The sequence below is a fragment of the Ylistrum balloti genome, unplaced genomic scaffold (genome assembly GCF_031769215.1).
Source record: "Ylistrum balloti isolate Yb309-2 unplaced genomic scaffold, AGI_CSIRO_Ybal_v1 Utg370668, whole genome shotgun sequence".
Classification (NCBI taxonomy): domain Eukaryota; kingdom Metazoa; phylum Mollusca; class Bivalvia; order Pectinida; family Pectinidae; genus Ylistrum; species Ylistrum balloti.
The window spans coordinates 201,935-229,242 of NW_026782404.1; the positions used below are offsets into that span (position 1 = coordinate 201,935).

Sequence of the window (27,308 nt, forward strand, 5' to 3'; positions counted from 1 at the left end):
TTTAGAATATTCGAAGCCCATGTCATAACTAATCACTGCTGTTGTGCAACTTGGAATCCTTTTTACATAAATTATTACCGTGACACTGAAACTGCTGGTCATGATATGTTGGTGATATATTGATAAAATGGAAGCTTCCAAAGGACGAGCCTCTAGTGGTATAAGGTAAAAGGATGAGCCCCTAGTGGTATAATGTTAAATGATGAGCCTCTAGTGGTATAAGGTAAAAGGATGAGCCCCTAGTGGTATAAGGTTAAAGGATGAGCCTCTAGTGGTATAAGGTAAAAGGATGAGCCTCTAGTGGTATAAGGTTAAAGGATGAGCCTCTAGTGGTATAAGGTTAAAGGATGAGCCCCTAGTGGTATAAGGTTAAAGAGCCTATAGTGAAAAAAGCTAATGGATGAGCCTCTTGTGGTATAAGGTTAAAGGATGAGCCTCTAGTGGTATAAGGTTACATGATGAGCCTCTAGTGGTATAAGGTTAAATGATGAGCCTCTAGTGGTATAAGGTTAAAGGATGAGCCTCTAGTGGTATAAGGTTAAATGATGAGCCTCTAGTGGTATATGGTTAAAGGATGAGCCTCTAGTGGTATAAGGTTAAAGGATGAGCCTCTAGTGGTATAAGGTTAAATGATGAGCCTCTAGTGGTATAAGTGTTCATTGGAGATGACAGCTAAGCTCTTGTTATAAAAAAAAACTGTCTGTATAGCAAGCAAGTTATGGCGTGGCATAGCGCTGAGCATTCGTACATTTACTGTCAATGTTGCCTTCAAATAACTGGTCAATATTTGTTCATATATATGACCTGATCAATGTCCAAGGGATCAAATTTAATGACATCTCGCATAACAACCAAGAGTATTAAGATCATGATATTAGATCAGTGCCATGCTGTGATAAAAAGCCTACTACCTTGGTTCATATGTCAAATGTGTATCGAACCACTTCTGTTGATGACAAAAGGTTGGAAGTTTATTTTTTCTCTAATGCTTGAATGAAAGGCTTTCAAACTTTGTTCATATAAACTGCCTTATTTTGAAAACTTATTACAGTGACTGATCATATGCATAATTAGTAGATTTGATAAAGAAACTTATCTGCAATATGACTATTTTCCTAAAGGAACAGTCCTTGAAACCTTTCCTGAGTCCACTTTGCCTGTAAATTTAAAGTTAGCAAAATTGTGATTTTCAATGGAGGAGAGTCTGTAAAACCATTTTTCTTTTTGTTTATAATTAACATTCATTTTCTTGTTGTAACTTCAAAACTTTATCAGTAATTTACTTGCTGCAATGAAAGCCATGCAGAATGGATATAAACACTTGTGCTTCCAAAATGTTTGTTGATATTTGTTTTTATTTTAGCAGTTGATGCATGCAATATATCAGTCACTGCACTGAAAATTGTAATAGATACATCAATGTGACAGAATTGGATATATTTAAGAAGAATTATGTGAAATAAAACAGAATCACACACTACAATTTCTAGTTTTTACTTCTATTACCCTTGGAAAAGGTAACTAAACTTGCAAAATTATATTGTCTACCTCACCAAACAAATGGTTTGCTAGGAATAAACATTTTATTCTTTTGAATTTAGCAGAGACCTTGCACCATTTTTAGCATGCTTACAAAGATGTACTTAACCATCAGATTTATTAAAAAAGAAAAGAAAAAAAACTGTAACTACAACATGACTTCAAATTCTGTAGAGATCTGTTAATTGAGATCCTACACAGATAGCTGAAAACCTTGTGATGATATTTCAATTCTCTGCACAAAGTTAAAACAAATGTTACAAGTATGAATGATGTAAACATTGTACATAGCTAACAATATTCAAGATAATTAAGAATTACACAGATATTTCTACTCCTATGTCACATATGTAACTGCAATATCAGAGTGTCTCACAAAGGACCAGACACACAAGTTTAATCTTAATTAGTTTGAGCTACAGATGTAGAATGAAGACAAATGTTGGTTTGGAGTAACAGCCTGATAAATGTACACACAAATTTCTGGTCTATACCATCATTCATTTAATTTGCTTTGAAAAAAGCTCAGTGATTCTTTATTGATATCATTTAACATTAATAATCATTCATTGCTGAATAGAATAAACATGTCTACATTGTAGGTTTGTGTACATATTGCAGGTTTGTGTACGTGTATACAAACAGAATAAAGGTAAACTGTACAATTGGTTTATGTACATTGGCCACAGACAGCTGCAATACTAAGTAAAACACACAAAGATATATATATTGTCAGTAAGCAAAATCAAACTTAAATATTATGAAAAAAAAGTGATTAAAAAAACAACAGGTTTGGAGGCATAGATAAAATTCTTCATCTCAGTACATGCTCTTTTCCTCAATGAAATACAGAGACAATTCGGAAATCATTCACTTGACAAAGTTCATAATACTATTTCAGTTTAAAGAAGTCCAACTACATCATAACTCTTTATAAAATTAAATAGTTTTGCATTTTTAGAAGTATACAATTACTGTAAATCGTAACTCTATATAAACTTTCATAGTTTTGAGTTTGGAGAGGTACAAATACGTCACGATTATATAAAACCTCCACTGTTTACAGTCTTGTGAAGTCTTACTACTTTATACACCTTTTTACATTCTCGTAGTTCAGAGTCTGTAGAAGGTGGATAGATTTCATTAACCAGACAGTATCACAATATGCTTAAGACATACTATGGTAAAAAGTTTTAAAGTCCAAATGGACTATCCACACAATATATCTATGTTATCCTCAACATATTATATATCAAAATCATGACTCCTTTGTAACTACAATAATGTTCAAACTGTATATACAACTTAAATGAAATATTTCAAAAAAGAAATTTGTTATCCAACTTGATTAATATTGCCAAACAGATGTTGATATAACGATGTATGCCCAAGCTTGGAAATGTACAGCATTAATACAAAATAGTGTGTATAAGGTGTACATCAGTGTGTACCATGGCTGTGATTACCAATGACATCATTAACTGTAACATTAGCTAATCAATAAGGCCCTCCTAGTAACTAAATTCTAATGTTATCAATTATCCATAGGCAGACACCCTGCTCACTTTTTGTTTTTCTTCTTCCCAGATTTCTTTGGTGGTGGTTCACTTTGAGATTTTGCTTCTTTAGCCTTGACTTTCCTAGCCTCCCTAAAGGCCTTAATGTTTTCTTTGCCAATTAACCGATTGGCTTCCTCAAATATTTCTTTTTTGTATTTCTTCTCCATGCCATCAACTTTGACCATCAGTTCATAGGCCTTAAGGATTGATACACATCTATCCCGCTCATCTATCTTCTGACTTTCAAGTGTAGTGGACGGAAAGTCAGTTGGCCAAGTTTGTGGACAGAACTTCACCTTCTCAAAGTCTGTAATGTTACCCTCACCTGCTTCCACCATCAAATCATAAACTACCTGAATAAACATGTAGAAGATAGGTTACACCTGTATGGTCCAAAACCGTCTACTTATTGGTATTTAGTAAAAGTTAAGCATTGCTTCGAAATAAAGGTAAAAAAAGTGACTCCAAAAGGCAAAATATTTTAAAAGAACTACCAATTATGCTAAAGCTATTCTCAGACTAAAGGTAAAATTGTTCAATGCATTTTTGATATTGATGTTAATGACAACTAGAAGTTGTTCTTATATTGATATATGATAACTTGTAAAAAAGAAGCTAGCAACACTGCAGTCCAGGAGCACTACATTAATTAAGACACAGTACACAAACCTTTGTGTCATAGATGTTTGTACCATCAAGAAGAATCTCAAACTGTTTAAACAGGGTCTGAGAGGCATTGCCACAACCATGGAAAACCTGAAAAGATGGAGTGTGTTGATAATAAACATTTAATCTGAGTAAGCAACTTACTGGCAAATCAGTCAAATAATTCCCGTTTTTCAAGACATCTAAGGATAGTATCCATGAAACATAAAATCATGTATATTTTTTGTAGTTTGTTTCGTTTAACTTATAGCTAAACCTTTGGTTTTTGTGAGTATAATGTATATGATTTCTGCAATTGTGCTGCAATTAAGTTTGATTTAATTTATAATCTGATATATGATGTAATTTAGAGTTACAATCAATTTACTTTTAAAATTTTTCAACTAAGTTGTAATAATTTCTGGAAAATTTTTATCATCAAATACCATTTGTGCATAAAGTTACAAGGCTACTATATATTTCCCTACCTTAGGGAATTCTTTAGAAGTGAGAAAATCATGTAGTTTGCCATCTGTTATCAAACTTTTATTCTCCCCAACACAAAACAGAAAACAGTCTTTCCTGTCCACACACAGAATGTGAGAAATGCTGCCTTCTTCCTCTCCCAATTTGTCTCCATAGCATGAAATGGCCACTGCTGACTTTGTTTCACAAATTCTTTCTACGGCACTTCTACTCTCAGGGCTGTCACTGATTTCTGTAACCTCATACTCTATCAAGTGCAAAGAATCCATGTCAACTTTAAACATTAAGAACAAGGAAATATGACTGACAGAACAATATATGTCTTTCTCAGGTACAGAAGAACCTAACCATGTACTTAACAGCTGATTTATAAATTAACAATCACTTCCTCACTTTGTCACATGCAGTTGATAGACCAGAATAAACCTGCTTCATAAGTTTGTTAGAGTTTATCTGCACAACATTTCAGTACCTATACAGCAAATCACTGAGTGTAAAAACACAAGTTTCCTATTGAAAGGTATGAGAAAAATTCTGGATACTTAAGCACACATACTTTTAATCTCATACTGACAGGCTTATTCAAATATATTGGGCAAATGAATTCCTCTTGATTATCATATTACAAATGTATTAAATCAAGGTTTCTTGGTTTTACACATGATATAGACAAAAGATTAAATAAGTCCTAAAGATACTAAACATACATGAATATTTCTATAGAAACATGTTTTTGTTTGTTACATTATATGCATGAAACAAAGATATCAAACCTTCCTCCACTTTGACTTCTGAGTTGGTCTCGGACCATTCGTCGTCCGAATAAGGAACAATTGGTTGACTTGGATTCTCATCAACTATGGGAGTATCAACTTTCTCTTTTTCTTCATGTAAATATTCTGTTGTATCTTCGGATGTGTCTTTTTTTTCAATAAACATGTCTGATATGTCAACATCTATCTCTGGTTGGTTTTCCTTCTTTTCTTTCTTCTCCTGACCTGTGTTTTTCTTCCCTTCCTCACTCTCATCCTCTCGCCCACGCTTTTTTGTTTTTTTATTCTTTTTCTTGCTTTTAGGAGCAGTTTCTTGAACATTTGTCTTGGTTATATTCTTGTCAAACTGCAGCATCCTTCCTGATACAGAAAGAAGTGAAATATACATTGTTTATTCTGTGACGAAGCCTATAGATATTTGTATGAAGTTTGTTTCCTGGCATTTCAGAAAGACTATCCATTAATTAATTAGTAATCAGAGAAATCACGCTGAGCACATATTATGTAGTTGAATTAATACAAACTTGATAGCAAATTTAATACAGATGACAAACTCTGCCATTGCGATACATGAACATCCATGTGTGTTATTCAAAAACATGATATACACCATGAGAATCCTGTATATAAAATTGTGAGATGGACAAACACGATGTAAGTTAACAGTGGTAAACAATATTGTAGCTATTTCAATTTAATTTAATGTGGCTGATCATGCAATACTTACTTGGGTATCTTTGTACAACAGTATCAAAGTAAGCTGGGTAGATAATACCACGCTCATCTCCAGCCGACAGGATCACATTGTTGGCTGAACGGAAAAACTTGAGTCCATCTGTAAGATACAGAAATAAAGTTTAGCAAATTTTGAATATGCATATTACAGTATATTGTATAACATACCAATATACAGATATAGATATATTAACACAGTGTGACAAGGCAAACATTCATTTTTCATTTTCATGTTTTGCTTTTGTTAGATTTGTGGGTACTCTTAATCAACAAAGTCATGTGTCTACTAGCTGTTAAAACTACTACAAGCAGATTTATTGACCTATATCTGTCCACGAAGTCAACTGTCAAGGAAATCGTAATTATGAAGAAGAGGCCTAGTGGCCTTGACAGTCACCTGAGATAAGCAATATTGAATATAAAGGTTAAAGGATAGTTATCAAGTGTCATGAAATAGAAATTGTGACCCTGAATATAGACAGTGTCAATACATGCATTCCATCAAAACTGTCATCCCATACTGATAATTTCTATAAAGTTATTTCCTGTGGGAAATAACCATTGTTATGCTCAAAAATACAATTTTTCTATGAAAATTACAGTAAAGTCTAAAAAACCCATTCCTCCTCATTTTGGTCAATCTGAGTCAATTTGACCCCATTTGCCCTCTGGGGGATGGGGATTGTGTAATTCACAATTTAGGTTAATTTTAGGCCAGGGAAGGTTTCTGCAAAATTTCAATGAAATTGTATCAGGGGTTTTTGAGAAGAAGTCAAAAGTGTTAAATTGTTTACAGACACACAACACCACATGAAGGGTATTAGAATAGGTCACCATGAGACTTTGTCATACGTGACCTAAAAACCACAAAAACTAAGTTTGGCATCCTGTAATACAAGTGACTGTTTGTTTTTATTACATTATATTTGTGTCTTTTATTCGTGTTCATTCCCGTATGCATCGGTTACTTTCGATTTGTTAAATGTATATGTCTAGTAGGCCAGGAATAGGCATACTGTTGTAGGTTACATATTGTACATGTTGTGGACAATGACTGACCACTTGACCTGTGACATGCGCTGTTTAATTCTTTCTTCCTTATCCTACCTAAATTTTTCTTCCTTTTTTCATTCTAATTTTTGGGCCTGAATCGAAAAGACATGTTTTTGATATTTCTCTTTACTCTCAAGTCCGTCGTGCCATACATAGAGATCTTTATGTTTCGTCTTTGAAAATATATATATGGAATGACTGTGTACTTCATCTGATTACATGTACAGCTAAATACCCTGTATAATATGGTATATATACTACATGGTATATCATTACATATCCCAAATCTCCATCTAATAATAGTTTTCTTATTAGTTTCAATTCCTGTACATACCAGCCAAGGCTTTCTTCATGTCCAACATTATAATCACCTCACAGGAGGACCTCATCCCTGAAATAACATCATGCCAATAGATACAGATATTCATAAGCCTTAGTAATTGTGTCCAGATCTAGTCCTAGTCACATTATAAACAATATTTGTCAATCCAGACAATATTGTAAAATTGGAAGAAATAAATGTGTGTATACTGAACCCAGTATTTATTTTGTGACTATACATGTATGATCATTTTTACTCACCTGTTTTTATACATCCACCTATAGCTTTATCATTACAATTTATACTTTTATACATTTTACACTTGCAGCTATATATAATGCACAGCTAGTAAGTTTCCATTACATGGTGTCATATTTTAAAATGTTTTTCAGATTACAAGACAAAATTTTCAGCAAGTTATCATTTGTATATGTAGCTAATTAATCTATTTAATTAAAAAAGATATTTAAACTTGCCCAAACTGCAAGTAATCATTAACATTAAGGTAATTTTGTGAAAAATTTGATATATTCATTGTTGAGAGAGTAATGAAAACAGACAAAGCAAGAAAAATAATTTTCCACACTTCATATTTGTTATTAACTCTATAGTTCAATTTTTTCTAATATTTGAGGTTACCTGGCATACACTTTGAAATACTGTAAGTTACATGATGTACACCTTCCCAATTCTGCTGAATACCTCAGGTACAAATTGCAATAATTCTGGTGAAGTGTGGTACACTCTGTAATATTTCTGATGACCTGATGGTCACCTAGTAATACATTTGGTTACCTGAGGTAAACATTGTAATACGTCTGACGACCTGATGGTCAATTAGTAATACTTTAGGTTACTTGGGGTAAACATAGTTATACTTCTGATGACCTGATGGTCACCTTGTTATACTTTTGGTTACCTGGGGTAAACATAGTTATACTTCATATGACCTAATGTTCACCTTGTAATACTTTTGGTTACCTGAGGTACACATTGTTTTACTTCATATGACCTGATGTTTACCTTGTAATACTTTTGGTTACCTGGGGTAAACATAGTTATACTTCCGGTGACCTGATGGTCACCTTGTTATACTTTTGGGTACCTGGGGTAAACATAGTTATACTTCATATGACCTAATGTTCACCTTGTAATACTTTTGGTTACCTGGGGTAAACATAGTTATATTTCATATGACCTGATGTTCACCTTGTAATACTTTTGGTTACCTGGGGTAAACATTGTTATACTTCATATGACCTGATGGTCACCTTGTAATACTTTTGGTTACCTGAGGTAAACATTGTAATACTTCTGATGACCTGATGGTCACCTTGTAATACTTTTGGTTACCTGAGGTAAACATTGTTTTACTTCTGATGACCTGATGGTCACCTTGTAATACTTTTGGTTACCTGTGGTAAACATAGTAATACTTCTTATGACCTGATGGTCACCTTGTTATACTTTTGGTTACCTGAGGTAACCATTGTAATACTTCTGATGACCTGATGGTCACCTTGTAATACATACCACTAATAACTCCATTCTCGCCTGGTTCTCCTGCTGCAAAGTGAATGTGATTCCTTCCCATGCGACTCAGACCCTGCAAAACAATATCAATCAAAATAAAATGCTTACTTCATGTTATCACTAGTACAGGATACATATTATTAACTTAGCCAGTTGTTATTACAACTGAAGTAAATGTGTGCAGTTTGGTCTGTTGATTCTATGCATTGGGTGATCATGCCTGTCATCCCATTTTCGAAAATCTGTCAAATGTTCTAAACCTATATCAGTATGCTTCCACTTCAATAATGTCAGGAATATTTTAGTGAATCTGCCTGTATCCAATTTTGGCATTTTCAGAGAGTATGATAAACAGGAAAGGTTACATTTTGTAAGAATGCAGAATCATTGGATGCATATCTTCAACAGTCAATACTTTTTAAGGGCAGACTCAAAATGACTGCAATTGATGATGGGCTTTAAAACAATCCAAAATAAAGTTGAGGCACAATGAATTTTGACTACATTAATGTCAGCTGGTCATTCAGAGTAAAGGCTAGGCACTGTGACCTTCAGTCGTTACCATGAATTACAAGAGATCCCACAGGGACCTTGGCACCCACCATCCTTTGATCTTTATTTGTTCTTTGAAAGCTGGACCATTTCCTTTCTTTTCTCTTCTCTGTTTTTGCTCTTAATGATTAGAAATTTGAACATTCCTTTGCAGAAACAAAGATGATAATCATTAACTACCAAATGCAAGATGGTCACGTGGAAGCCATTTTGTTTTTTTTTATCAGATTCAAAATCAAACTCTCACATATAGGGACAATGGGGAACCTACAAATGAAATTTGAGAAAGATCAACCCAGTTTTTCTTAAGAAATAGCGATAACAAAATTTTTATACAGACAAACAGACCACAGACATATATGGCAATTTGGATACCATGGTAAACTACACTATAACCTCAGGTCATGGTTTATAGTAGGTTAGGGTTAAATCTTAGGCCATGGTATTAGCACTAGTGTCTGTAGTCAATGATTACCGTTTTCTGTATGATTTCCCAGCTTTTCCAGTAAGTACCATGAATGACTTGGTCTACCTCGTTAGCACTGGTGATGGGTTTCAGGTCTAAATCATCTACCTGAAAGTAAACAAACCTGTGTACATACCACTCTGGGGAGGACTACATTAGAGCTGAAAATCTAATTGTGATGATTATGGGTATAGTGCAGCCCTTTGACAGCTATTGATCACAGAAGCTATTAAAAGACAATTATAATTTGGATCAAAATGACAATAAAACGATCAAAAGATAATAATAAATGTGTCAATTATCCCACAAACAACAGTGATCTTTAAAACAGAAGTGACCTGAATAACTTCAAACAAAACTGATATGAAAGAAGGAAACAAGATCTTGCTTGCGAAAATAAATTACAGTTCAAACTATCAGAGTTCGCATTACCAAAATCATGACATTATGTTTAAAATCATCTTAGCAAGGCAGGAAACTACTGCTCAGTAATAGCATTTTCTTTAAAACAATATGTCGATTATAAAATGATTTTCATTTTTCAAACTACTGCTCAGTAATAGCATTTTCTTTAAAACAATATGTCGATTATAAAATGATTTTCATTTGAAACACTTACTGCACTGCAATACATGTTAATACTGTTAAGATATCACAGGCTTCATTTAGTTCTTTATCACTTTGCAAAAGCCATATTAAATGTAGCCCGACATATGTCTGTTCTTGTATACACAGAAGTTAGCATTGACGAATCAGTAAGCAGTGTGAATTGAGACTTTACATGTCTTCAGGTTAGTGTTTGTTAAAATCAAATGCCTCTTACAACTATTTGGATAGTCTTGACATGACTATCTTATCAAAAAGTGAATTGAAACACTGTTGTTCTTTGACATTACACATGCCAATATCCTGTGGTCCATGTATTCTAATTGCTTGTAATACAGAGTTGAGGCCTGTAATTGTGTCAGAAGGCACAAGCATGGTGTTATGGCATGATGTGTAAGAAATCATACTAAATCAATGATAATTAAGTGACATGAATGTGGTTAATTTGATGGTATCAATTGCTTACAATTGTCATTTATAGCCTGTTAAGACCCACAGCAATCATTGTCCATGTGAATATTAGTGACCACATGGAGCGATTATTGTGACATCAACATCTTTATCCATACTTATATGTGCAGTGTCATGATATGTTTGAAAAATTTGAATTTTAAATGAAACAGACTAGAGAGGGTTCAAACTATCACTAGACAGAAAATAATTGTTTTTATCAAAAACATCATATGTTCTAAATTTCCCTGCCTATTCGAATTGACAAAAGGTTTGCCAAAATCACTTTCACGGCTGTCCACTACAAATCATGTACCAGTATTAGTTGCTCCTAACATGGATTAAATTACTGGTACATTATTGTACCTGTAGGTACATTGCACATGTTCTGATACACATTAAGATACTGATATAACATCTATGGTGTGTCATAAAATCTATATTTCCTCTGTTGAAGATCTTAGGAACAATGCCAATAAGTTCTGAGATCTATGGGAGATAAGCTCTCTGGTGAGTGTAACCTTTGAGAAATTAACCTTTGATATATTTCTACCTACCAGGCCAATCACACTGGAATATTGAGATTCATAGGGTATTATCTTTATGGTCAAAGATTCATATCAGTTTTACTGCCACAGTTTATTCTGTAGTCTCTCAGAGATTACCTCCATAGTGTGACCCTGATTGGCTCGTATCATCAATCGCTTGTTTTCTGGATTTCGCTTGAGAGCAAATCTCTGTTTGTCATTGTTTGCAACAACTCGTTCAACATCATCAATTCGAAAATCTTGGAGGGAAGGAAGTTTTAAAACATCCTCTACAAAAAGGAAACCACCTGAAAAAACAAGTGTTAAGATACAAAGCTGAAGATATGTACCAGAGTTAATATTCACTAATTATGATTTCAATACAAATTGATTCTTTAAAAAAGTCTTCCATCATATTTTATTTTTTCCAAAAATCTTTCATCATATATTTTTCTATATATATAAACCATTATATAGCATTGCTATGGTGTAACCTTACCAAAACCAGATGTGTATTACCAACTCATGAACTGCCGATGGCATATACATGTATATTGCATGAGAAAAAAAATTATGTTGCCTCCCCTTAAAATGGGATAAAATTGAAAATGATAAATATAGGCATTGAACTACCTTAAGTTGGCAATCATGGGCAACATTAAATACTTAAATACATATAGATAGACTCTTGATTCGTTCCATTAACACCCCTCTGAATCCAAATCATTATTACATTCTTAACGACCCATCAACACATAAAAGGTCATTAGGGCTGAATTGAAGGCAAAGGAGTTTAAGGGACTGTTTCTGAGATGAACTCAGTAGATTTGAATGCCAATTCTAATAATCAGTACCATATTTGATAAACTAGCTTTACTCAGATAATCCATGAAACTGGACAGGTAGTGCTTTTCAACTGCCAAATGTACAAGATTATATCAGATATATATAGGAAAACAAAGAAGAACACACGGTACTGATAAATAGCTTTTTGAAATACAAATTTATACTATCAAAGTAAAACATAACTATGGTATTACTGCCTCACAAATTTCAATACAGAAATATTCAAAATATGATCATCTGATGTTTGAGTTTGTAGCAAATAGCTCAAGAGACAATGACACTACAAAAACAAAGGTGGGGTATAATAACGTTGCCTGCAGTTTTTGTTTTACTTTACACTGCAATTAGTACCTGGCATTAAGGTGAATCCCTCCTTCTCTGCTCCATGGCGCAGAAGAAATGATAGCTTCTTTGAGAGATGGAAATCAGAATTGGAATCCTATGAACAGAAAAATACCATACATGTAATGATGACTTTTTCATCAATAAGAAGTACTAACATGGTAGACCTAATGTTGATTTTGTCAAACTGTTTCCATACCTTATGTTATTAACAAAGAAAGGACAAACATTTCACCAGTGATATATTGATTTAAGCTGACATGCAAGTTAAAAAAAATCCATGCTGAGATAAAAAAAAAAATAATATACATTTTTTAGAATGCTTTCGAGACCTCCCCTATGCTAAAAATATATTCTTGTCATTGTATCTAAGGAAGTGGCAGACATTTTGGTTTAAGCCTTGCTTGGAAATGTGTACAGGCATCCCAGGGTATAAAAGGCATGCAACCTGTTGAACCAGTTATCATAATTTCAATGTCAGCACAACGCCACTAAGACATACATTGCATGAGAACATTTACTCGCTCCTATTTTTTTTCATCCAAGTGACTGAATAACCTGGAAATGGATGTTGAACATGAATCTATTACAAACAGATACAATATTAGCCAAACAACTGAAGTACACATTTATTTACATTACAATTTACACACCTTGAGCTGTGCATTTGGGAGGAAACAACACATGATATATCAACAAATGAACATCCACGATAAACCCTCCCTTGTTTTCCAGAGTGCAGACATAAATTCTTGCGTATTAAGCTTGACTACTTCCTATTATTTCTTCACAAAAAGAGTTCACTAGTAAAATTTCAGACAATCTACAACAGGTCACCACTTCACATGGGTTTTACTGGTCAAGCATTGTAACAGGGTCATAATTAATTAGTTATTATACTGATTGTCAAATATAATAAATAAAATATTTTATATTTATTTGTCGTTTAGTACAATATACAGAATTTGTTGTTTTATACTTACTTGTATATTATCTGTAAAATTCGCGTTACGTTTTGCCTGTCAATGTATAGCAGTACGTATACTAGGTATAGCGTGAGTACGTTTCTTTTTTGGCGCTTTACATATGTATGTGTGCTGTACGTAAGTTGTGGTCAGCTACGGACTGGACTTGTTACACTTGACAAACTTTCACGAAGTTGCTAGATTGGTTGAAAGTTTCTGTCTTGTGGATTTCTTTTTCTGTCCTTAGTAATTCGGTATAGTTAATTTCTATCTCTCCGAGTGAATGGTTGGACTATTTTGTCAGTAACACTGTCCCTGTATATTTCAGGGTAAGTTTAATACTTTTTCTATTTCTAGTTTTTTCCCTAGTTTATCCCATCTGTTTGAATGAGTAATTGTGTAAGTGAAATATTAACAAATTATTTTAAAAGTGTAACTGCACAGTATATTGTGATCAGTATTTCATTTAATGTATATATATTTCTTGAAACGTTACGTTCTGTGATTATGTTGTATTTGAATATTGTAAGTAAGAATATGTATTGTATTCATTGTAGCATTTGCACCTGCTACTGTGATGTCAACCCCTCAACTAAATTATGTGGTATCATCTGTGTTGTGGCGTGTAACAATAATGCACGTAACATGTTGTAAGTGAACTTTTATATATTTAATGTAATTGAATTATTTCATTGTAATGAATACTAATATATCTGTAAAGTTAAATGTGTATTGTGATACTGTTTTCACTTATTTGTTAAAGTTGTGATTTGTTGAAGATTAAATTGTCAGTAGATGTCAGATGTGTGTGAGAGTCTGATTTTGTTTTATCCTATATGTTACAGAATGTCTCTGTTTTAATAAATGTAAAACATCGAACCCAGCAGCTTTGTTATGACCATTCTGCTACAAATGGTGCCCATGTAGGGACCAAATTCTGATTGAGGGTCCGGACACAAGAGGGTTTATACGCCTATGGACAAGATCATCAGAACCAAATTCCGCCACAACATTTTAACCCCAGGTACATCTGCCGGAAGACACCACTAACGGATGTTGTTGACAGCCACACATGTGTTTACCATTAGGCCTATAGGCTTCCATGGACAAGATTCTCCACTAGTGCTGTTTACCTGGAATTTTGACCTATGCTGAAGATGGATGATAAATTGTGACACTCCTGCAATGATGTGAATTATTTATGTTACCTTTCGTCTTTTCTATTTGGAGTTTTATGTTGTCACTTGTTTATTTTGTGCTATTTGATCTATTTGTGATGTGCAATTCTGATGTGACTGTGAGTATGGAGGCCTTATTGTGCCTCTCTCCATCTGTTTCCCTGTTTCAGTAAGTATTGAGTATGGAGGCCTTATTGTGCCTCTGCCCATCTGTTTCCCTGTTTCAGTAAGTATTGAGTATGGAGGCCTTATTGTACCTCTGCCCATCTGTTTCCCTGTTTCAGTAAGTATTGAGTATGGAGGCCTTATTGTGCCTCTGCCCATCTGTTTCCCTGTTTCAGTAAGTATTGAATATGGAGGCCTTATTGTGTCTCTTACCATATGTTTCCCTGTTTCAGTAAGTATTGAGTACGGAGGCCTTATTGTGCCTCTGCCCATCTGTTTCCCTGTTTCAGTAAGTATTGAGTACGGATTTCCCTGTTTCAGTAAGTATTGAGTATGGAGGCCTTATTGTGCCTCTGCCCATCTGTTTCCCTGTTTCAGTAAGTATTGAGTATGGAGGCCTTATTGTGCCTCTGCCCATCTGTTTCCCTGTTTCAGTAAGTATTGAGTATGGAGGCCTTATTGTGCCTCTGCCCATCTGTTTCCCTGTTTCAGTAAGTATCTGTTTCCCTGTTTCAGAGTATGGAGGCCTTATTGTGCCTCTGCCCATCTGTTTCCCTGTTTCAGTAAGTATTGAGTATGGAGGCCTTATTGTGCCTCTGCCCATCTGTTTCCCTGTTTCAGTAAGTATTGAGTATGGAGGCCTTATTGTGCCTCTGCCCATCTGTTTCCCTGTTTCAGTAAGTATTATTCCTATTCCTTTGGTTTATTTGGTCAATTTTGCAGTGTGTCTTTATTGGCTTGTTTTTATTTGCTGGTAGTTGAGGTACTGACCAAGACATAAGCTGACATTGCACTAACATGTCATATCCTGAGTGGGTTTGATCTTTATTGTTTGTGTGCTGAACTTTTGCGCTTGCGGTTCACTGCTTGATGCTTCACAGAGTTGATATAGATTACTTAACTTTTACTTAGTATTAATTGTGCAGCTATACATACCGTTACATTTTGGTTTGTTTTGTTTCTTAAGCTTCTGGACTTCGAAAATTTCTTTTCAGGCATTGTGTGCTTAACCATGTTGGAAATTACTTTTATTTCAGCTTTTGTATTTCTATAATCAAAATTACTTGTGAATTTTTCACTTGGACATTGACTTGTATTCAAACTTAGTGTTGTTGTACTTTGTTTTTCAGCTACCTGTATTTTGTGCATTTTTGTAATTTTGCAGATAATTTGTGGACTTTTTGAAATGTTTTAATCCTTACCATTTGGATTTGCTTATTATTTGTGTGTCTTGACAACATCCCTCACTCTTGGACTCGGATATATGCGATGGACTACATGGACAGATGGGCTGTGTTCTTTAGTTCTATCACATTTTTAAAATATATTTTTGGATAGCTGAGAAGTATTGATCATCATCACGCAACTTTGAAGTCATCAAGTGAGTGCACTCTTTTTTTTTTGGTCATCCGTACTTTTAATCATATAATATACAGGTGAGTTTCACTTCGGGCAGTCAATGTTGAAAGGTTGATAACTGGTTTGACAGGTCGTAGGCCTTTTATACCCTGGGATGCCTGTACTCGTTTCCAAGCAAGGCTTGGACTAAAATGTTGATCACCTCCTTAGATACACTGACCCAAAGATATTGATATCATAGGGGGCATTTTGGGAGTATTTGGGAAAGGGAAATTTTTGTTATCTCAAAATTAATTCTATTTAATTTGCATTGTCAGCTTTAACAAGCAAGGACTTTCTGTGTGTACTCATAATGAGCATAAGGTGTATACAGTACATACCAACCAACATTGGTGTCTATGATAATTGTGTACCTACCCTGTGTCTTCCTCCTCCACTGCCCTGACTACTGTTAGAATAGTAGCTCCTTTGACTCTGATCGCAATAAAACTGTCTGCTGTCTGTAAACATCATTGGATTAGGAGGTCCTGTGGGTCCATAACAATCTCTCTTCATCCCTCGACCATATGGAGATTTATTTCTGGTTTTTGGACTGGGATTTCTGTGTCCTGATGTTGGACGTCCGAAATTGGCTCCCTGACTAGCATTGTGTGACCTTCCTCTTTCCTGAGGAGGAAGAGGATCATGGAAGTCTTCATTTGGACCACTGTTGTATTGCTGTCCGCTATTTGAATGACTTCGAATTTCATTTCCGGAACAGTAGAATTCACCTCTTCTTCTTCTTCCTCCTCCAGGCCCATATTGAACATTGCCTTGATGTCCAGGTTCCCTACTGCAGCCATTATGAGGCAGCGGATTGGAGAAAAAAAAACATTATTGAACAATACATGCATCAATCTTTTCGAAAGGATACCAAATAAGCAAGCTTTTGAAAAGCTTTGTTATTGTAATATTTAGTTCCCTTCCAGACTACAATCTATATTAGAGTATAATACTTTTTACCTCTTGCACCAAAGTACAGAGGAAAAGTACCAGCTTGTCCAGTTGTCCATCTGTCTTCTGACTTAAACTTTTTCAATAATGCATTTGCTCATATGTCCAACGAAAAAATCTTAAAGGTTGTAATTGCTACTTTTGTACATGTTGTACCTTCTCAAAAATTGTTTGAATTTTGACCATAATTTTATGCAAGGTTATAACTGTTACAGGGTATAATCTGTATATGCTGCTATTTACTAATAGCTTATTACATATACAAAAATGTATATACATAAGGGGGTTTATTAATGGTTATATGTATTTGGTTTTGCATTAATGTACAGTGTACGTATATATGGATGTATCATATGTTTTAGTGTTATGTATTATGTCATGTCAAGTATGCATATTTTGACACCTCACTGTGGACTGACCACTTGTGTAGGTCGTGACCTTAGACAAGACTTGCTTTTCACTTGTAACCAGACCCGGGCACTTCCACCCGAGATACACGCAGCAACGGTTTATATTACATTTATATTACACCTACGTCCCAAAGGGAATTTATAGGAAACCTCTGCATCACAGTTGTAGGGTAAATGTCTGTTGTATATAACTAATTCTAGTTATTTAGTAATTAGTTTCAAATTTTCTGTTTAATTATATATTTTACTATGCAGTTACGTTCTGTAGCCCATGTAGCCGGTTATTAATGAAATAAACTACTAGTTTGTATTGTTTTAGTCTGGTAAAGTTTAGTTGTTCAGAACTCTAATGTATAACATTTATTCAACATTTCTAATTATGTAATTTGCACTATTTCGTAGCTTAACGTAAGTCTGTCATAGAGTTATTTCCCTTGTTTAAACATGGTCAGGTCTATAGTATATATATGTATGTGTCAGAGAGTGAGAGTTTATTGTCTTTTTTCGTTTTACATTGCAGGGTTTTGTTTCTATTATTTAAGAAGGGGCAATCAAAATGCCGTGAGAACCCACCCAATGATCCTTGTGTTTCTTAGCTATAAACCAAGGACTGTAACATGACAACTGTGGACTTTGCATTTGACCAAGACTTACATAATCCATCTCTAATATAATGAATGTTGTGTATTTACATGACAAATGATATTTGAATAGGGCACAATATATTAGATCATAAAATCCACAGTAATCTGTCTAAAACCAGATCTTTCATTTCACTCTGATACTCTACCTTCCTATGTTCCTTACACAGAAATGTAGAGTATCTGAGTGGACTGATCTGGTTTCAATCAGATTGTCATCAGCAGTTAATAATCATCTGTGCTAAGTTTGGTTCTTATGTCACAATAATTTTTGAAGTTGGCTTTCACAATTATTGTGGTATATTAACATAATGAATTAAAAACCAAGTAGAAACTACTGAGGTTGTTTTTAAACAACAAAATCTAAACCAGATTACAATGAGTTTTGATAGGTATTAATTGAGCTAATTAATTCAATAATTGCTTATATTGTTTTGAATCAAAATTGTTAAGTGCAGTGTGTTCGGATGTGGTTTATAAACACCCATGGTTACTTTCAGTGCCACTATTGTGCACTTGCATTTTATCTCCAAAAATAATGTTTTTCCATCAGTTTGAAATAAAGCCGTATTCATGACATTTGAAAAATCGACGTCATGACTGTATAGCTATAAATAACTACAATTTTGACAGCTATAACTCAACACTGGTCTGACCTGGCATTATAAGTATATGATATTGGATTCCATTCTAAGGAAAGTTCATAAAAACAAAATATTATAGAAGACACCATATGTGAACATAATAAATTCATCAAATGAATTAGATACCACTAATAAAAAGTAAATTATGCATGGGCGTGTGATAGCAGTGGTATGGAATATTAACCGGACGAAATAGTGACCAGTAGCCAAGATTAACAAAGATTGTATTCAACAGTTTGCAATCCCGTAATTATATATTCCTTACCTTTGATGGTTACGTTGATAATACGCCATTATTCGTCGTTTCGCCGTCCCTGTTAATCGGTTTAATGTTTTTGAAGCATTCACTTTGTCGATGTGGCCGTTGCGTTAGCCTTGTGCAATTCTAAGAAATACTCCACAAATCGAAAGTAGGTTTTCGAATCACAACTCACGGCATTCTTCATTGGAAACTGAGTCGTAAACTTTCACTTTCAATTTCCACTGGTTTTTTTCCACTGGAAACAAATAAATCCGGCAATTTCCATCCAATGATTAAAGCAAGATAATGTTGTTACTATGTGTAAACATATCTATAATGTACATATCACAGATGACATTGCTAACGCGCATTTACAGACACGAACTACAGCTGGACTGCTTGCGTTTATCAAGTTTTGGCGTAAATATAATTTACCGATGATACTTTAAATACTGTAGTTGTCTCGAATGAAATATGGATGTGATATAATATTGTTTTCTTGTACAAATTCTAAATCTGTTTACAACATCGTAATCGATATTAATATGAAAAGTTTGCTCAATCTTCTATTTAATGTTTGAGGAACGAGTCCGAACGGGTACTTTTCACAAAGGCTGGCGCTAACCGGTTAGACGATTTACAAGATCGGGCAGGATCGAACAGGATCGGGCAGAACCGGGGTAGACTACGGCCGTTTAAATGATTTTTATGAATTTCTTTTGCATTGATATCGTCATATGTTAAACATTATGACAAGTTTTTAAGGAAAAATGAAGAAGTATTACATAAAACACTCATATCTGTTTTGGTCGCGCAAGACAGGATCAGGTAGAATCGGTCGCTTTATATGTAGAATTTGGGCGTTAAATTGTTTTTAGTGTAATTATTGTGGTGTTAAATAATTTCAGTTAAAATATGACAGATTCCTATTAATTAAAAACGGCAAAAACATCGGATTTTTTTCGCAGAACGTAATGTGCCGCACAGGACCGAAAGACGATTTACAGGATCGGGCAGAATCGGCCGGTTTATAGGAAGAATTTGGACATTAAATTGTATTTTAGTGTAATTATTGTTGTGTTTAATAATTTCAGTTAAAATATGATGTTTCCTATTGATAAAAAACGGCCAAAACATCGTATTTTTTTCGCAGAACATAATGTTCCGCACAGGACAGAAAGACGATTTACAGGATCGGGCAAAATCGGTCGATTTATATGAAGAATTTGGGCATTAAATTGTATTTTAGTGTAATTATTGTGGTGTTTAATAATTTCAGTTAAAATATGATGTTTCCTATTGATAAAAAACGGCCAAAACATCGGGTTTTTTTCGCAGAACGTAGTGTGCCGCACAGGACCGAAAGGCGATTTACATGATCGGGCAAAATCGGTCGGTTTATATGTAGAATTTGGGCATTAAATTGTCTTTTGTGTAATTAGTGTTGTGTTAAATGGTCTCAGTTAAAATATGATAGTTTCATATTGATTAAAAACGGCCCAAATATCGTAGTTTTTCGCAGAACGTAATGTGCCGCACAGGACCGAAAAACGATTTACAGGATCGGGCAGAATCGGCCGGTTTATATGAAGAATTTTGGCATTAAATTTGTTTTTTTTTTTTTTTTTTTGTAATTATTGTTGTGTAAATTGGTCTTAGTTAAAATATGACAGTTTAACATTGATAAAAAACGGCCAAAATATCATATTTTTTCGCAGAACGTAATGTGCCGCACAGGACCGAATGACAATTTACTGGATCGGGCAAAATCGGCCAGTTTATAGGAAGAATTTGGGCATTAACTTGTTTTTTTTTGTGTGAAATTATTGTGGTGTTAAATGGTCTTGGTTAAAATATTTAAGTTTCATATTGATAAAAAATGCCACTTTAAAATGTTGAAAAACCGTTTGTGCGGTTCCCCCGTTGACTTGTCGAGGCACCACTAGAATTGGATTTCCAGCGTCGTACGTTTTCACTATAAAAAGTCCAAAATGTACCTTCACCACACATGCGCAGTCTATTTACACTGTACACTATACACAATGAATGTCTTAAAATCCGCATTGAGGCTAATATATATGGATCTGGGTGTTTTAACGAAGAGGTACACCTTGCGTTCGAGTTGACTTTACAGCTTATCTTGACTATTCACATGATTCAGGGCAAAATCGGTTGTGTCACCATGAGTATGTTAATGAGTAGATAGCGTAACTTGAGAGCTATTGTAATGAGGCATACTGTGAAATAAAATTTTCAGCTGTATGACACTAGTGTACTGAGTGTACTTAGAATGTATGACCTTTTTAAATGAGACTTAAAAATGTACTCCCTACTTGTTCTCTCTATACGTCTTATGTCATCTTTACTAAACATTTGCAAGAATGGGTGCTGTCATCAGAAGCTGTGTTGATAAAAAAGGCTACCGGCTTGATAGTCTGAAATCTTGTAATGGTTGATTGTCTGATACTGGTTAGAGATGGGCATTCTGCCAAAAAGTGCTGACGTGTCTCTGGAGCTGTCCTACAAAGCTTACACGTAGGGTCGACTTCATATTGGTTGAATTTGGCCCTGTTGCTCCAAAGTGTATAAGTTCCCAGTAAGAGTTTTGCCTTTACTTCTGCTCTTTGGATATCGTATGAGCTACTTGAGATGTCATCGTATAAATGATGGACTCTTCCGACCTTGAGTGTTTCAGCATTGACATATTTTAGTGAAGGTTTCGTCTTTCTGTGTTCTGTCCATTCTTCTTCTACTTTGTTATTTATGGCGGTGTTTATCATCTTTTTCCAAACAGTTTTTGGTGGTAACTCTTTCAACAAGTCAAAGGCAGTTGGTAAATCATACTTAAGTAGTATTCTTCTGACAGATGCGAAGAAGCTGGAGGAACTTAACTTCTGTAGAGCTAGCTGTCGTGTGGCGATCTCGTATTCAGTACTGTCCTTTCTGTGTGCTATGTTGTAGAATAGGTTAAGAGTATTCTTGTGTATTACTGATTCGAGGGTCGGGATTCCTAGAAGTGCTAGGGCTATCGAGCTTGGCGTTCTATATGGAAGGTGTTGGATCTGTCTAAGAGTTTTTCTTTGAAATACTTCTAGAGTGTTGATATCTTAAGATGCCAGGTGGTGGATCTCTAAGCCATATAGAAGTCTTGGGGTTACATAGGTATTCCAAAGGTTAGCCTTAATTTCCTGTGTAACTCCACTTTTCCCATGGAAACCAGCACCCATTAACGAATAGGCAGTTCGTCGTCCTAACTGTATCCTTTTTGTTGTGTCCGGGCGGATGTTGATATTGTTCCTGATTATCCCAAGATGTTAATTTTCTTCAGCTATCTCTATCTCCTTATTGTATATCTTGAGTTTAACATCTGATTGTTGTACATTGTAGAGCAGTACCTTGTTTTTTGTGGGGTTGATGTTGTATATTGAGCGTTTCGTGAATACTTCTACGTAGTCTAGCATACTCTACATCGCAGCTTCACTATGTGTCAGGAGGGCAGTGTCATCGGCACTGGTTGTGTGGGGGATGTGTATGGATCCTATAGTGGCACCGTTGAATTTCTCAAGATCCATTAGTAGGGTGTTGTTGTACCTCTTGTAGTGTGACGTAGAGACTATCCCGCCCTGTCTAACTCCCTGTAATATTGGGAAGCTGTCTGATACTTCTCCCTGCCACTTTATTCTGGTAGTTGCTCCACTGTACATGTCTTTGACAATGTTCCAGATTGGAGATTCCATCTAAGTAGAGTTGAATTACGTGGTCTACACGTCAAAAGCCTTCTGTACGTCTAGCGTTACAAAGTATAATGGCTTCTTATCCTGGCTGCTTCAGTGATACATTCGGACATCATAAGTGCTGAGTTCAGAGAGGAAATTCCTTTGGTGAAACCTGCTTGTAATCGGGAAATGTGTCTTATCCAGAATAGTGGAGTGTCGGTTCTGTAGAATGTGTTCAATGATCTTCAGAAGGATAGGGGTTATAGTGATTCCTCTGAAGTTTGAAGGTAGCTGTATGTCGCCTTTCTTAAATACAGGTGTAAGTTGCCTTTCTTTTAAAGAGTTCGGGATTTTCTTCCTGGCAAAAATTCCAGCAATGATGTTCTTTAGACTGTTTAGAATGACATTTTCCCCAAACTTGATGTGTTCAGCAGTGATACCTTTGATGTCTGCAGCTTTGTTGTTGTTTAACTTTCTTATGGCTTGTAGTAGTTCACCATCTGTGGGTCTGCGTTTGGAGGTTGCTTCACTCCTCGGCGTGGAGTTTTGCCCTCCTCCCTCGGCTTCGGGTCTTCCAGAGAGGACTTCTACTTTAAGTGCCTTTCTTCCCTCAGACCCTGAGGTTAGGGCATCAGGTAGGTCATTGGCGGAGGGTACTATGGTTTCCTCAGCATTGGCTCAGATTCAGAAGGTTCTTCAAGCCAAATGTTCTGCTAATAGGAAGCAGGATCTTTCCGGTTTGCTTTTAGGGGTGAATGATATTGAGGGGTTCAGTCCTTCTCGATATGCAGTTCACGACCCCTCAATAGAATCTAATCCAGCCAAGGTGGACCTCCTTTTGGACCACTGCTGGCCTGGAAGATCAAATGACATGATTCATTTGTCTCCCAAAGAGCATAGTCGGATGGAAAGACTGCTTCGCCTTGCCATTCACGTGCTGGCTTATGCAGATTCTTTTTCCTCTGCTTTGTTTGTAGCTTCTTCTCGTTCGGAGGAGAGTCTATCTGACAGCAAGGCTATGAACCGGGCCCACATGGATGGGACTGCGCTCATTCTGGCCGTTTTGACGGATTTCATCCTGGCTTGTCTTGCTTCAGTCTTGAAGCCAAGACTAGCTATTGGAGAGCCTTTTATATCGGATCTCATGACTGCTCCCCTGTCAGGCTCTGAAATGCTCGGAGGGGTTCTCTCCTCTGTCATGGACAGAGTCAACAATGACAAGTCGGCTTCAGCTCGGTTGGAGAAACTTAGGCTAAGCCTAAGCCTGGACGGGTGCAGCGCCCAGGCAAACCTAAGAAGGGCCCTAAGACGGCTCAGCATCAGGCTCAGTCGTCTGTTACCTCGACTTCTCGAGGGGGGCACTCTTCTCGGGGATGGGGTGGTCGGGGTCACAAGGGAGGAAGGGGGAGGCAAGCAGAATGCAGGTAAGAAGGGGCAGAGTTCCTGACTCTTTCAGTCCCTCGGTTCCTCCCTGCCCCTTGCCCTGTCGTATAGACGATCCAAGGGGAAGGTCTCCAGCTCCCAAGGCCAGATATTCCCGTTGGGGGTCGCCTTTCTCATTTTCTGCCGGATTGGCAGCAGCTTACCGAGGACAAGTGGGCAATTTCGGTGGTGTCCGAGGGTCTGGGTATCCCTCTTCTAAAGGATCCCCTCTATAGGGCAACCTCTATAGACCTCAAGGACGCTTATTTCCACATTCTGATAAAGAAATCGGCCAGGAAAATCCCTCAGATTTACATCTCAGGGCAGAGTGTTCCAGTTCAGGGCCATGCCCTTTGGTCTTACCATGGCCCCCTTGGTTTTTACCAAGCTGCTTCAGGTGGTTGTGGGCTATTTACACAGTCGCGGAGTAGATATCCATATTTATTTCGACGACTCCTTGATGCTGCATCTAGATCCAGAGTCTCTGAGTCGCAGCACCAGGTCAGTCTTGACTACCCTTCTTCGCCTGGGCTTTATCCCTTCTCGAAAGAAATCCGAGGTTTTTCCCTCACAGGACTTTGTGTTCCTGGGAAACCGTTTCCTTACGGATATCGACTTCGTTGTTCCACCTCAGTCCAAGTTCCAGAAGGCCAAGGAATTGGTTCTTCTGCTCAACAGTTTGGACTCTATTCAGGTCAGGTGGTTTCTGAGGCTTCTCGGATTTCTCAACTCCCTTTCGGATGTTATCCCTCTGGGTCGGCTCCATCGACCTCTTCAGATGTACCTACTGTCCAAATGGAAACCGGCCTCTCATCAGTGGGATGTTCACATTTCCTTGGACAATTCAGTGAAGGCGTCGGCAATGTGGTGGGCCTTGGAGAGCAATGTCCTGAGGGGCGTCTCTCTTCGGAGATCACCCCCTACAGCTACCCTGTATACGGACGCATCTATGATGGGTTGGGGGGCCTACCTCGACGGTCATTGTCGTTCGGGTGTCTGGCAGGGAGATCAACTCCAGGAGCATATCAATGTGCTGGAGATGAGGGCAGTTCTGCTGGCTATTCAGTCTCTGCGTCTGTTGCTTCAGGATCAGTCCATCTGTCTGGCTACAGACAATGCCACAGTAGTAGCTAATCTGGAGAATCAGGGATGGACAAGGTCTCACAAACTTTGTGCTCTCGCTTGTCAGGTCCTGCTCCTGTGTCATTCCATGGGGCTTTCCCTAACAGTGAGACATCTTCCAGGTCATCTCAATGTGTTAGCAGACACCCTCTCCAGGTCTTGGAGTCCAATTATCACAGAATGGACTTTGAACAGGTCAATTTTCAGAGCCATTTGTATGGTGTGGGAGACTCCCCTAGTCGATCTGTTTGCCACAGCTCTGAATTTCCAAATTCAGACGTTTGTGTCTCCTGTCCCAGATCCTATGGCATGGGCAGTAGATGCTCTGTCCCTAAGCTGGGACGGTCTCCTAGCCTATGCTTTGCCTCCCTTCAATCTGTTGGGCAGGGTGCTGCAGAAGGTCATGGAGCACGACTGCTCAGTTCTTCTGATAGCACCTCTGTGGCCCAGACAGCCCTGGTTTCCTGCTCTTCTGGACTTATTGATAGATCTTCCATTGGCTATCCCTCCCAAATGGAATCTTCTCAGTCAACCCAAATCCAGACAGTTCTATCAGAACCCAGAGCGCCTGCACCTTCACGCGTGGAGGCTATCTCGGTCTCCCTCCTCCAGACAGGCTTTTCTCAAGAGGTTACAGATGGCATCACCAGATCAATACGATCTTCCTCATCTGCCGTCTACCAATCCAGATGGTCAGCCTTCTGTGATTGGTGTCACAGCAGGAAGATTGATCCACTCTGTGCCTCTATTCAATCGATAGCTGAGTTTTTCCTTTATCTTTTTAAGGTTAAGAAATTAACTCCAGGCACTATACGTGGCTATCGTTCTGCCATTGCCAATGTTTTTTCTTACCGTGGTCGTTCAGATATCTGAATTTGTTCCTCCTTGTCCAATCTTCTCAGATCCTTCTCTTTGGAGAAGCCTCGGGTTAGACTGCTGATGCCACAGTGAGATTTGGTTTTGGTCTTAGATTCTCTTACTAAGCCTCCTTATGAGCCCTTGGGTTCTGCTCCTTCCAAGTTTCTCTCTTGGAAGACCGTTTTTTTGATAGCGTTGGCTTCTGGGAGACGGAGAAGTGAAATCCATGTTCTATCCTCTTCTCCTTCTTGTCTCACGTGGTCTCGGGACTATTCCTCAGTTACCGTTCTTACTGACCCTTCTTTTTTGGCAAAGAATCAGGTTCCTAATTTTTCACCAGAGCCTATCAAGATTCCTGCCTTAAAGGAGGTCTCTGGTGCTGAGAATCAGAATTTGTTGCTCTTGTAGGGCTTTGAGGTTTTATCTCGATAAAACCAAGAAGGGGGGGGGAGTCTAGATCCCGTCTGTTCTTGCCCATTAAATCAAGGCAGACTGATATCTCTGCTCAGACTATTTCCAGGTGGATTTGTGACACCATCAGGACTGCTTATGAGGGGTCTAGTGCTGACACTTCTGACAAGGTTAGAGTGAGGGCACATGAGGTTAGAGCTCTTTCAGCAGGCCGTAACACCTTTGCTGATTTTTACCTTCGGTCGCTTCCCTCCCATGCAGATGGGTTGTACTCTCTGGGTCCTCTTGTCACTGCTCAGACAGTCACATGTCCCCCAGTCAATTCTTAGGAAGGCTACCTTGCGGCTCAAAAGGATTTTTAGAGTTTTAATTGTAAATATCCTTTACCCTTATGGGTTTTTTTATGCTGTTTTTTGCTACGATTAGTGATTGTTTGCGAAGACTCCTCTACGGTAAGACAAATTCGCTATTGTCTATATGGTGGTGAGGTATTATTGAAATAAACTTGAGGTTTTTGTAGTAAAACCAATGTTTATGATATAATACTCACCACCATATATTGGAGGTCCCTCCCTCCTCCCCTTGTCTTCTCATCCAATTTGTTGGGGTGCGGAAGTGAGGTTTCGGGTCATGCGCGGTGCGTTCGTACCAAGCATTAAGGGTCCTCTCACTGGATATTTATTTTCTTTTTGTTATGTAAATTATGGGCTGTCGGTGGGAATACGCTATTGTCTATATGGTGGTGAGTA

At 37.0% G+C, this 27,308-nt stretch overlaps 2 protein-coding genes across 3 annotated transcripts; one reads left to right on the top strand and one right to left on the bottom strand.

Moving 5' to 3' along the window:
* Positions 1 to 1,335: 1,335 nt before the first annotated feature.
* LOC132557400 (uncharacterized) lies at positions 1,336 to 27,150 on the bottom strand. Of its 2 annotated transcripts, XM_060221899.1 has the most exons (13): positions 27,110 to 27,150; positions 19,055 to 19,286; positions 16,519 to 16,933; positions 12,444 to 12,531; positions 11,385 to 11,554; positions 9,673 to 9,771; positions 8,646 to 8,718; positions 7,125 to 7,181; positions 5,730 to 5,837; positions 5,003 to 5,362; positions 4,232 to 4,476; positions 3,768 to 3,854; positions 1,336 to 3,451 (listed from the first exon to the last, which is right to left on the bottom strand). In XM_060221899.1, the coding sequence occupies exons 2-13, from the start codon at positions 19,081 to 19,083 to the stop codon at positions 3,101 to 3,103; spliced, it is 2,082 nt and encodes a 693-aa protein (XP_060077882.1). In that variant the 5' UTR covers positions 19,084 to 19,286; positions 27,110 to 27,150; the 3' UTR covers positions 1,336 to 3,100. The 2 variants fall into 2 exon arrangements, with proteins under 2 accessions (XP_060077882.1, XP_060077881.1); XM_060221898.1 differs by lacking the exon at positions 27,110 to 27,150 and having other exon boundaries at positions 19,055 to 19,385.
* LOC132557392 (uncharacterized) lies at positions 24,533 to 26,050 on the top strand. The gene has a single exon (XM_060221890.1). The coding sequence runs from the start codon at positions 24,533 to 24,535 to the stop codon at positions 26,048 to 26,050; it is 1,518 nt and encodes a 505-aa protein (XP_060077873.1).
* Positions 27,151 to 27,308: the final 158 nt, after the last annotated feature.